This window comes from Pogoniulus pusillus, chromosome 15 (genome assembly GCF_015220805.1).
Source record: "Pogoniulus pusillus isolate bPogPus1 chromosome 15, bPogPus1.pri, whole genome shotgun sequence".
In the NCBI taxonomy this organism is placed as follows: Eukaryota; Metazoa; Chordata; class Aves; order Piciformes; family Lybiidae; genus Pogoniulus; species Pogoniulus pusillus.
Genome location: NC_087278.1, coordinates 12,294,295 through 12,306,551, shown reverse-complemented (window position 1 = coordinate 12,306,551; position 12,257 = coordinate 12,294,295). Strand labels below are relative to the sequence as shown.

The 12,257-nt window shown below is 40.0% G+C and overlaps 1 protein-coding gene across 1 annotated transcript in view; it reads left to right on the top strand.

Moving 5' to 3' along the window:
• RFX4 (regulatory factor X4) overlaps nucleotides 1-12,257 on the top strand; it is a 98,206-nt gene that overhangs the window by 63,661 nt on the left and 22,288 nt on the right. The window contains exons 12-15 of the mRNA XM_064155398.1: nucleotides 1,159-1,253; nucleotides 2,688-2,805; nucleotides 9,002-9,121; nucleotides 9,953-10,114. Of these exons, the coding sequence (XP_064011468.1) occupies nucleotides 1,159-1,253; nucleotides 2,688-2,805; nucleotides 9,002-9,121; nucleotides 9,953-10,114 (495 nt within the window). The remainder of the gene's footprint in view (nucleotides 1-1,158; nucleotides 1,254-2,687; nucleotides 2,806-9,001; nucleotides 9,122-9,952; nucleotides 10,115-12,257) is intronic.

Genomic DNA, 12,257 nt, shown 5'->3' with positions numbered 1-12,257 from the left:
TTTCCCCAGCACAACTTGAGACTGTGTCCCCTTGTTCTGTTGCTGGTTGTCTGAGAGAAGAGACCAATCCCACCTGGCTACAACCTCCCTTCAGGTAATTGTAGACAGCACTGAGGTCAGCCCTGAGCCTCCTCTTCTCCAGGCTAAACACCCCCAGCTCCCTCAGCCTCTCCTCATAGGGTTTGTGTTCCAGCCCCCCCACCAGCTTTGTTGCCCTTCTCTGGACACATTCCAGCACCTCAACATCTCTCTTGAATTGAGGAGCCCAGAACTGGACACAGTACTCAAGGTGTGGCCTGACCAGTGCTGAGTACAGGGGAAGAATAACACAGCAGGTAGAAACTTCTTGACTTACAGGCCTTTTATTTTAGCTGAATTGAGGAATAGTTTCTTAAGGCATCAAAGCACACAGTTCTTTGTCTTCCAGCCGTTGATTCTCACCAATAAACTCGAGGTTTGCAGTTTTAAGAGCAGCAGTTGACTGACCTGATTGTTTGCACTTTCTGTGCTAAAATATGAATGTGTGTACTTTGGAGACATTAAAAAGTATACAGGTTGGTTTTTAAAACTCTTCTTGAATAAATTAAGCATAATATTTGTGCATTGGTAGCAAATTGTTTTGAAGAAGCCTAGAAAATTCTTTGTGTGGGTGTTTGGCATTGCAAATAGATGATTTGAAGCAGTTAAATCGTGTTTTTGCAAGTGGAGCATTATACGGATGAGAGCCCTATCAACAATGCTCATCTACTTGGTGCTTAGAAGATTCTCCATACATTTCTAAATCAATTTCATGCATGACCTTTTTTCATCACCAGGGTCAAGGCCTAGCTTCAGACTCTTCATACAGAATGTGATGAAGGTTTCACTTCCGGGCACACCAGACAGTTTAAACTTAAATGGAAAGATTCATTTTAAGCAAGAGGTCCTAATTTGATCCCATGAAAACATCATGCCCATTGGCTCCATCACTTTCAGCAGAAACAAGAGACCCAGCAAATTGACTGGGTCAACAGCTAGGGAGATACATTTGTCATAGCTAAGCAATCTATTATCAAAATTGCAGCAAAATCATGGTGTTATTGGCAGCTTTTTGTGATTTGTTTGTCTTTTGTTCAAATTGGAATCCAAGTACTAAGGTAAGCTATTTTTGTCTGCCAGTGTATCAGGAGTTTGATCATCTTCTGGAGGAGCAGTCCCCCATTGAGTCATACATCGAGTGGCTGGATTCCATGGTGGACAGATGTGTTGTAAAGGTTGGTAAGCAGGAGTAAGGATCCAAGTCGCTGATGTGCATGATGAACTCTATACATGGCATAGATTTAAAGCAGAAATAGTTAAAAGAAAACAACACCAAAGCCAAACATTGGTAATAAACCCAGTGGCTTTCATGCTCAGAATGAGAACTGTTCACAACCAGCAGTTGCTTATATATATATATGTGTGTGTGTGTGTGTGTGTGTGTGTATATGTATGTATACATATATTTTATTCTATCCCAAAAGATTATATTCAAGAATGGAACAGAGCTGAGGTTTCCAATCAAGTGAATATTTCAGGGGTATGGAAAAATGAGTTTGGTGTTGTGCTAACTACTTAGTGAAATTAAGAGCATAACCTAATCTGGTCTTTTTCAGATTTTAATGAAAAGAATCTCTATCTAGGCCAGCTAATGAATTTATAGATGTTTAAACCAAAGGATGAAGGTCAAGGACCCATTTTATGTTGCCTTTTGAGCTGATCTGAGATACCAAGGACTAGTATTTTATTTTAATTTAAGTGTGTTCAGAAACCTACTAACAAAAGTGATCAGGCATCACCATAACTTACAGAGTATAGAACTACATGATGGTTCTGGCTTTTGTCACTAGATAGAGTTTGTACTGGGATGTCATACTAGAATTTCAACTCTACATTCCAGTTGTTAGAGCTTAGAAGTAGGGGGGAAATATGCTGCCTCTCTACTGAAAAAAAAAAATCTATATAGGAAACAACAGATATTTCCCTAATTGCCTCAAATGCTTTGGGGAATATTACTTGATAGTTTTAGTCAGTGGAATCCAATTTGAAATTCAGACTCTAACTGTAAGTTTTCATGAAGAATTTGACACGAATTTTATTAGCTAATTGGATGAACCTAATTCTTTAACTCACATTAGCCTTAGTAAATCAATCTTTGAAGAGTTGATGCCTGAAGAGTGCTTTCTGGAGAGTATTTATGGTAGTGAAGTGACTGCATTCATAAAAAAAAACGCATGAAGGAACAACCAAAAAAAAAAAGTTATACAATATAAACTTTAACTGAAATATTAATATAAATTTTCCATATAGATCAAGCATTCTTGGTTATAAGTTTCTTCTTTGACTAGAAAGAAAGGATGAACACATAAGCAATTAGTTTAAGATGAAGATCAGAGCAATTTTTTGGCAGTTCTTTCATCATTCATAAAGGAAACTCAGTTTTGATGTCAAATATACTTTGTGATTTCCTCTTTCTGAAGGTGGTTTCTCTGTAAGGTTTTTTTGTTGTGTGTTTATTGGGACTTGAATTTTTTTGTGTATATTTTAATATGAAGGTAAAGCTATCTGTTTTTTTCAGTGTATAAAAAGTCAGATCTGTACATCTTTCAGCTGTATCAGACAACAGAAATGAAAGTTTCTCTGTGTCAGATGTATCTGTTTTCTTGCAGGTAGCTGCCAAGAGACAAGGCTCTTTGAAGAAAGTAGCTCAGCAGTTCCTCCTGATGTGGTCCTGTTTTGGCACTCGAGTGATTCGGGACATGACTTTGCACAGTGCACCCAGCTTTGGTACTTTCATTTTCATGTAACAATTGCATGCCACAAAGAAAGACCAAACCACCAAAACAAATAAAATCCCCCTGTATCCTAGCTTATAATGTACACTTTACATGAAAACATTCTCAGTTTTCACATGTCCTGGGCTCTGTTAACAAAAGAGTTGGGGCTACTGACATTTGGAAATAAGATGGCTCACCTCAGAATCCAGCCAGGGGAGACCAAAACATTGCTGCTTTCTTCTACTTGTCCTTAGCCAGCTGCTGGAGTTATCAGTCACAGTTCAGCTGCTGGAGTCAGTTACAGGAGCATTCCCTAACGCACTTCTGTGCAAACTAAGCCCAGTTACCCAAACCACTCTGACCACATGTTATGCTGAGAGAGATGGCTTTGTGCTCAAGGGGATGAAAAGCTCTCCAGCAAACCACTTTGCCAGCTCTGCTTTTAAAGGACAAAGCATTTTAAGGTAGTCTTTGCAAATGTGGCTGGTTTCTACAGCCTGGACAGGTTATCTTCCATTCCCTTAGAACTGGTCAGAGTGGAAAACCAGACTTTCACTTTTTTAAATGACAAAGTACATTGCTTCTTTGGTTGTTTTTTTTTTAATGTAGTTTTTAACAGTTTCAAAAGAGGCTTTGCTCTGAATCCAGGGATGCAAACAATTTAGGTTAAAAGCATGAATGATTGAAAATGGGCTGCAGCGTCACAAGTATGAGCATTTGCAGTCAGCTGGGACAGGACTTTGCATGGGGAATTATTTTTATAAATACACATTTGTCCAAATAGATTTACAGAAGATTAATAATTTCTGAATTTATGAAAGCACTGCATTGAACTACTGCAGGTTTTCTTCCAGCTGATGTTTTTAAGTCCTTTGTGATATTAGGGACATCTAATAGCAAAAATTCACATACCATCAGATGTAGGCACAATCTGTATTTAGATTTTAATCTGAAACTACTTTTGTTGTTTTCCCACTGGTAAAGAGTTTGCCAAACAGGTATTATTGAGTCACCACTAGACATCAGGGTAACAAACATCCCTAAGACAACCACAATTTCAATCTGCTAGCTTCTGTCTTCAGTACCACTACTCTGGACACAGCTGTTTTCCACCTCTTCTAGGATTCATTTTTTCCATGAATAGTTGCAGGTTTTCTTTCATTGTAGTCATAAAAGTAGTTGATACTGCTTATCAGTATACTTTCCCCTAGTATTCAAATCTATCTTTGCATGAGTGCTGAACAAATGCTGAATTTTGTTTTCTGGCACTTTGGGTTGCTGCAATTCTCCCTGCAGTCATAACCCTAACTTGTGAAACACACCAGAACCAAATAGATGAAAATACATCCTGCATTGGTGCAGTGTTGTGGTTACACTTTCACAAGTCACGAAATGCTGACATTAAAATGCCCCCAAAGATACAGCATTGCTACTGAATCGTGCATTACATTCCCTTTATTTCTGTTCAGGATATGTTTGTAACTTAATTAAGCATTCTCTGTTTCACAGCATCAATCACCAAAGTGCCATTAATCATATAATGGTTCCTCAAACAGTTACTAGACTATAGTTGTCTTGATGGTGTGTGCAGTGATCCTCAGCTTTGATTTCTTAGTTACTAATGGAAACATTTATCAGCTTGCCAAGTTGTGAGCAAATGAGAAGGTCAAGAACTGTTTTGTTGGTTTGGGACACAGTACAATATTATCATATCTACCAAAGTATCTTACCTGTTGTCTCTCTTCTAAATTTGACTCTAACTTCTCCTTCTGCAGAACTTGAACCACTCACATAAGTTTGTAGAGTTTAGACTGCTGTTCTTTAAGAAATCTTTTCAGTTCACTGCATCTATCTGCGTGTACAAGTACAAGAAGCATTCTGCTTCTTCCATGGAGACAGCTTTGAACATGAATTTGACATTGTTCATATGTAACCACAGTCAGGGAAATAATGTATGGATCACAGCTGATGTGTTTTTCATGGGTAGAGGTGTTATAATTAAAACAAAACCAATAACTGCTTCTCCATTTGGTATCCAAAGCAATATGTTTTAGTTTTTGTTTTGTTTTTTATAATCTTGTGCTCGGTATGAAGCTGAGATACTTTGGAGTATTCATCAAATTCAGAAATCTTCATTTTTAAAAATGTAAAATTAGAATTATTTTGCGTCTGCCACATTTTAGTGCTTAGAGCAGAGTGCAGCAGTCTTGAAGCTGTGTTTATGACTGCCAGAAAAAGATCTCTAACCAAAGCAACAGAACAAAGGGACACAGCCTCAAGTTGTGCCAGGGTAGGTATAGGCTGGATGTTAGGAGGAAGTTCTTCACAGAGTGATTTCCCATTGGAATGGGCTGCCCAGGGAGGTGGTGGAGTCACTGTCCTTGGAGGTGTTCAAGAAAAGCCTGGATGAGGCACTTAGTGCCATGGTCTAGTTAATTGGACAGGGCTGGGTGCTAGGTTGGACTGGATGGATAATCTTGGAGGTCTCTTCCAACCTGGTTGATTCTATGACTCTATGATTTGCCTTGTAGGAGTGTTTTCTCATCTTTTGTGTTGAAACTCTTTTACTTAGTACAAATCACCTAACCATTTGTTGAGCTGCAGAAGTCTGCAGCCTGCTAGGCGTGGGCTACCCTGGGGAGTGATGTGACAAGAGCTAGTTCAGTCCCTATTCTGACTCTTATTTATTGAGCATTGATTTTTCCTTGTTCAGGTGCAACTCCAGTAGAGGCAGGATGAGATCTGAGTCTCCAGGTTTTCAAAGGCAAGAATAATACCAAGCCATATCCTCATCCTATCAGGCAGAAGCTTGGACTATCCTTACCTTCTTTCACTCAAAATGTCCCAAATGTTATTTAGCCACAGACACAAATTTTAATAATAGTATTAATTACACAACTCCTCTTCTCTGCAAGGCTGTCTGACACATGGCTCATGAAATACTCCTGAGCAGGTTCCAAGAGAATAACCTTTCAATGGAAATAGCTCAGATGGCAGAAACTTAATGCAGCTACTCCTAGCTTTGCAGGGTGTTCTATGAAGGGAAATGAAAACTGATTTACTATCCTAAATATTTATATATATATATATATATATATATATTTAAACACCTTTGTTCTTAGTGTAGATTGTTTCATATATTTTACTTATATATATTTACTTATATATTAAGTTTTGTATATATTTACTTACAGTTTTCAGAGGAGTGATTTTTAAAAACTCCATGGACATCAAGCAGTACATAAACCCAGATGTTCATAGTGTTAATTTTTTTTTCCAAGTAAAGTAAGATATTAAATGGTAGGATCTTTAGTCTATGCAGGACAGTATATTACTATCTTCAAACTACAGGATACAAAAATTGGATTAGAAGTTGGAATATCTGGCACTGGACCGGTTAGCACAGAGATCTGATTCTGCAAAGTTTCTAAGTGTGGTGGCATGGGCAGGTTGAAATAATCTCTGGCAGGAAAAAAAAAATAAAAGCTCCTCTCTCTCTGCTCCCTCTCCTCGCTTTTCCCCTCTGCCTGCCTGCCTCCCTCCTCCTTCCTGTCTGTGCATATCAAAGGCACAGTTGGTGGCAGTGTTTGGGTAATGCATCTAGAGTATAAAGTAACTAATTAGTAATAGAAGCTCCATGTTTGTCTCCAGTGCTGGAAATCTCAGTGTTGTTTTGCAGCTTACACATAATTCCTCTATAGCTGCTGACTCTGTGCATTAGATGGGTAATCATTGCCACGGCTCCTGTTAACTACTGAAAATTAGAGCTAAGTGATAAGCCGCTTGAATTACTCCTAACTTCTTCCTAAAGAACTGCATGGTCTTCCAGCCACATTCAGATCCATTTTGGTATCTAAAGATATACTTGAAAGAACTAAATAATTCCGTTTGAAAAACAAACAGCTTGCAAACACAGCCTGAATTATTGCCCCTCGTGTTGAACAGCTATTCACCGTGTGGCTGAACTGCATGCCCTGACGCTGGTTTCATTCTATAGCTTCTATTTCATTTGACTCATTGAGAAATGCAAAAATATTGCATTCCTGCAGTACAGCCAACTTGTTTGTCTAGTGTCTTTCACACAAATTCTGGCCTCAAATCTCCAGACAGTGGGAGAAATAATAGGGGAGGAAGAGAGAAATTCAAAAGAGTGACAAGGGCAGTAGAGAGTTTCTAAATGCTGCATTCAGTATTGCCAAGCCCAAGCCTTCAATATAAAGCATTAGATTCTATGAAAACTAAGACCATTTCTATTTTTCTAAATAGCAGATCTTGGGGTTCTGTCATTTGCTTGTGTTTAAGGTTTTAGTCTTTAGTTTGCACTTCCAAACATTATTATGAAACTACAAGCACCTTTCCTTAAAAGACTGGGGGGTGGGGGTGTTATTTGTTTGTTTTTCATTAAAGCTGAGCAAAGGCTTTGATGGGAAACACTAAATGACCCAAACCTTCTCCCACCTGATGAAGTTGGGCAGCATTTAGGCCTGTGTTTTCTTACCTTGGAAATACTTCCCAGTGGTAACTGCTCTAATGGAAATAGAAACTGTCCACTGAAAAACTAGATCCAGAAGAAGAGTGAGTATTTCATGGAGATTCTTGATAACCTAGATTTCCAGTGGGAAAACCCTAGGTCAGTAACAAGGTGATTAGCCAGGTCTGCTGTCTTTATTGTACCGCTAAACTGAATAGGATTTTATTTGGCAAGACGTAGAACCCAGAGCATTTCTAAACTCAAATTCTCTGTAGCAGTGAAGTGAAGTTCTCCACTATTTACCTTTGCAAGGCTGGGCAAGCCTGTTTCAATTTTCTTTTGTGTAGATATATGAAACAAAGGAAAAAAATGAATGTTTCAGGTTCACCAGCAGCCACAGATTTCCTCCTCACAGCAAAGGTGTTGCAACCACTTAAGTACTTTTGCTGTGCTGCCTTGCCTGAGAACATAAAGACACATGTTCACCTCCCAGTGTGTGTGCTCAGCTCATATCAGTGACGTTAGAAGCCATGCAGGCGGTGGAGTGAAAGAATGAAACACAAAGACCATCCAGGTCACAAAGAAAAAGAATGTGCTTAGAGTTGCTTTGAAAGCTGAACTGCCAGCTTGCATTGTACACAGACTCAGGGTCGTTCAAACCACTTCTACTGCCCTTCAGCAGTGTGTTTGAGTAGAGAAACTGGAGTAGGGATAGTTACCCTTGTTGTGGTAAAAGCTAGTATCTAAAGATAAACCTAACTTTCCTGTGAAGAGACCAATGATTATGAAATTTGATGGGCTCTGAAATTTGCATCTTTTTTTCCCATGGCAATGCTTTTCCTCAAAATGTAGCAATGGAATCTCAAAAAGAAGGCTTTCTGATTTTTTTGCTGGTCTGGCCATAGTTGATCTCTGCTTCCCTCTGAGTTGGTGATCTTTCTCTGGTTTAAGTCAGTTGCTAGACTATTACTTTAGCTTCACTGCATTTAAAGTTGCTGGAATTACTGAATGACTTAGAATCACAGAATCAACCAGGCTGGAAGAGACCTCCAACATCATCCAGTCCAACCTAGCACCCAGCCCTAGCCAATCAACTAGACCATGGCACTAAGTGCCTCATCCAGGCTTTTCTTGAACACCTCCAGGGATGGTGACTCCACCATCCTCCTTGGGCAGCCCATTCCAAAGCCAATCACTCTCTCTCCACTCCAGGCAATGGGCTGGGGATACACCCTCACAAGATTTGGAAGATTATTTCTAACTTCCTAATGATTATTCTCTCATTTCTTTGTCCAGTGACACAGGTAGTTCAGTAAATTCATATCTGGTTATGTCACTAAGGCATCCAGCTGAGGATTCTGCTTCTGACAGAAACTTACATCTGATCATTTATGTAAAAGGGAAACAGTTCCACTGTACTGTAATTGTCTAAGTGTTTCAATGCTAATGTAGGAGAAGAAAACCTCATCAAGTCCCAGCAATCAGCTAGGCTGCCTCCTTGTGCCCTAAACCACAATAATTAGTTGTATAAGTCTGTATAAATCCAGGAGTGGATAGAATTTGCTAGTCCAGGATTTTCCTTTAATCTCTCTTACTTGAATAAGAGATGCTTCGATGACAGTGGTACACTGGGGCAGTCCCACACAGTACTGTTTGTGTTGAATACTATTATCATTGCTTTAATGAGTGTACTGAGACAGTCAATGGCTTTTTCGTTTGTTCACTTTATTGCTAGGGTCTTTTCACCTTATTCACTTGATGTTTGATGACTACGTATTGTACCTGCTAGAATCACTCCATTGTCAGGAGAGAGCTAATGAACTCATGAGGGCAATGAAAGGCGAAGGAAGCACAGGTGAGTTTGCTCTTTTATTCATCTCTTGTTATGTTGTTCCACTGGAGTCGCTATTTTGTGTGCTAGGACATTTCTTCATCTAACCCAGTCAGTGCTAGCACTGACTCAACAGAATAGAAGTGAACAGAGATTGCCTTTAGTTTCTCTGCTCAGGGCCAGCCTCTTATAATGAGGTCCCCTCAGAGATCTACCTTCCTTGCAGCTCCCATTGATTTTGGTAAATTAAATTCTCCTGTCAGCTTTGGGAAGTTCCATTCTTCATTTTAGCTGTGACTTAATTTGTCACCTTGTAGATTTATGGGAAGAAGAAGATTTCAGTGGTTAGGCTAATAGCTTCTATATGTTGAAAGATCTGGGATTCATTGCCTTGCCATAGTCTCCTGGGTTTTTGACAAGCTGTTTATCCCTCTCCATACAGCTTTAGTGTCATCCTCTTCAGTCAGTGAAAAGTTCATGGTCAGAATATGCTGGAATCCCCTGGAGATTCCTGTTTCTTTCCATTATCTCTAGGAGGAGTAGGAGTGCCTCACTCAGACTGGACTGCTAATATCTAATAGCCTATTACAGGAACATAAACCTTAAACTGTCTATGCATGAGTTTCCTCTCTACCGATAGGAAAAAGCACTTTCTTTCAAGAGGTCCTATGGAGGTACACAGAAGGTTGTAATATTGGATGTTATAGCAGTACTCTTTCAAAGAGGGGTGATTTGTGATATGCATTTCCTGAGATACAGCTTACAGAACTTAACTGCTTGCATTAATGGTTGGGGAGTTTGTAGCTGCTCAGTGTTCCTTTAACTATGCTTGATGATTTTTCTTTCGTCCTGCAGCGGAATTAGGAGAAGAAATTATTCTGAGTGAACCAGCTCCTCCCACTCCTTCCCCAGTGCCGTTCTCCCCGGCTAAATCTGCCACCTCAGTAGAAGTACTCTCTGCCCCCTCACCTGTCAGCAATCAGTCCCCAGAATATGGTGTCATAGCAGCTACAACAGGTAGGTAGGCTTACGGAAGCTGGATCTGCTTGGAGATAGATGGCTTTTGCACTTGATCACCTGAAACTGAGCCTGAGAACATGATGTGCTGGCTTCCAAGAGATGAGAAGCCTTCCCAAACAGAAATCAAATTGAAGTATTAATTATGCCTTCTCACTGTATCCAAACATGATGTGGAATCTAACTGGGAAAAAAAAAAACAACTGATACTTGGAATCCAAAAACCTGACAGGAGATCCCAGACTTCAGCATATCAGAATCTGTTCAGGAGTTGAGACCTTCAGAAGAGCAGACCCATCACTTTACTTCTAGATGGCTTTAAAAACCAGTCCAAAACCAGTCCAATTTTTTTGTGTTTCTAGCACAAAATGTCCTAAAATAATAATTTATGAATACAGCATCTCTTAATTTTTAATGCATACTGCACTTCTGAGCACTTCCAATGACTTTAAGGGCAACTCTCTGGAAAACTGTATATACTTCAAGGAAATATGCAAGATATTTTAGGGATTTGTGGGATTTTCAAGATCCTGAACTATTGGTGGTTCAGCAACTCTTAGTGGTTAATATAGGACTTGAGTATCTTTCTAATATAGGACTTGAATAACTTTCAAAATATTGGTGGCCTGAATATATGGGCCCCTCAATTCAAGAGAGATGTTGAGGTGCTGGAACGTGTCCAGAGAAGGGCAACAAAGCTGGTGAGGGGCCTGGAACACAAACCCTATGAGGAGAGGCTGAGGGAGCTGGGGGTGTTTAGCCTGGAGAAGAGGAGGCTCAGGGGTCACCTCATTGCTGTCTACAACTACCTGAAGGGAGGTTGTAGCCAGGTGGGGGTTGGTCTCTTCTCCCAGGCAACCAGCAACAGAACAAGGAGACACAGTCTCAAGTTGTGTGGGGGGAAGGTCTAGGCTGGATGTTAGGAGGAAGTTGTTGGCAGAGAGAGTGATTGGCATTGGAATGGGCTGCCCAGGGAGGTGGTGGAGTCACCATCCCTGGAGGTGTTCCAGAAAAGCCTGGATGAGGCACTTAGTGCCATGGTCTAGTTGACTGGTTAGGGCTGGGTGCTAGGTTGGACTGGATGATGTTGGAGGTCTCTTCCAACCTGGTTGATTCTATGATTCTATGTGTAAATAGCTGTTCAAGTTTCTCTTGGGGATGTTTTAGACATCATTGGTGACTTGTCTTTCCATGTTAGAGACTAAGAATGACATGTCTGAAGCCTAATTTTCATTGCACACTCTAGTATGGCAACTCATCATCTAGTTGCACTCTGGTGGGCATACAGATTAAAACATCTCTACTAAAAGGTATTCAATTTATGGGCAGGATTGTCAGAAAAACAGAAGCACAGAACTATCTTCTTCTTTCTGCCATGTAAACAAACAAGTGTCCTCTGTACTCTGATGTAAAAATCACACGTGGGCAGGACAATCTCTCTGATCAAAATACAGTCATGAAAAAAATAGGCAGAAATGTGAATGACTTTCAGAAGAAATTCCAGGCAGTGAAAAATTCCAGCTAGCTGCTCCTCAATGAAATGGGTGCACAATCAGAACGTGGAAACTATGCCTTTTGTGACAAAACCTTCTTAAAAGAATGTCAGAAAGTGATGATAGTGGAGAACTTGGCAGTAGCTAAAGGGCTGATAAATCTTTCTGACAAAAGTTTTTCATGTTTTCAAAGGCACCACAGGGAAGCACAGTACATAGTTGTGGTGGAAACAGATTTAAGAACATTGTCTCCACATCAAAGCATGAGGTTTTCTTCCTGTTGGAGACTATAGTATATTTAAGAGGGAAATAAGGTGGTATTATGCCCAGAATAGTTAGGCATGTGTTTCCTAGCCATGGCAGGTGAGTGCACTGCTTTGGATCAGGCAGCACTGGAGGTGGTGTGTTTGAGTCTGGAAATGCTGCCTTTGCGGGTAACTTGTTCTGCAGGCATTGTGGCCCAGTGGAATTGTGATGTTATAACCAGACCTTAGTATGATGTAGAACCGATGTAAAAGGCTGAAAAGTAAGGAACTGTGTACTCACCAATGGTGTTGACAGGAACAGAGATTTGTGTATAGGCTGCAGAGACGATAATTCTATGTGTCTATCACAACTATCAACCCAAAGCTTATTCCAGATTCATATAA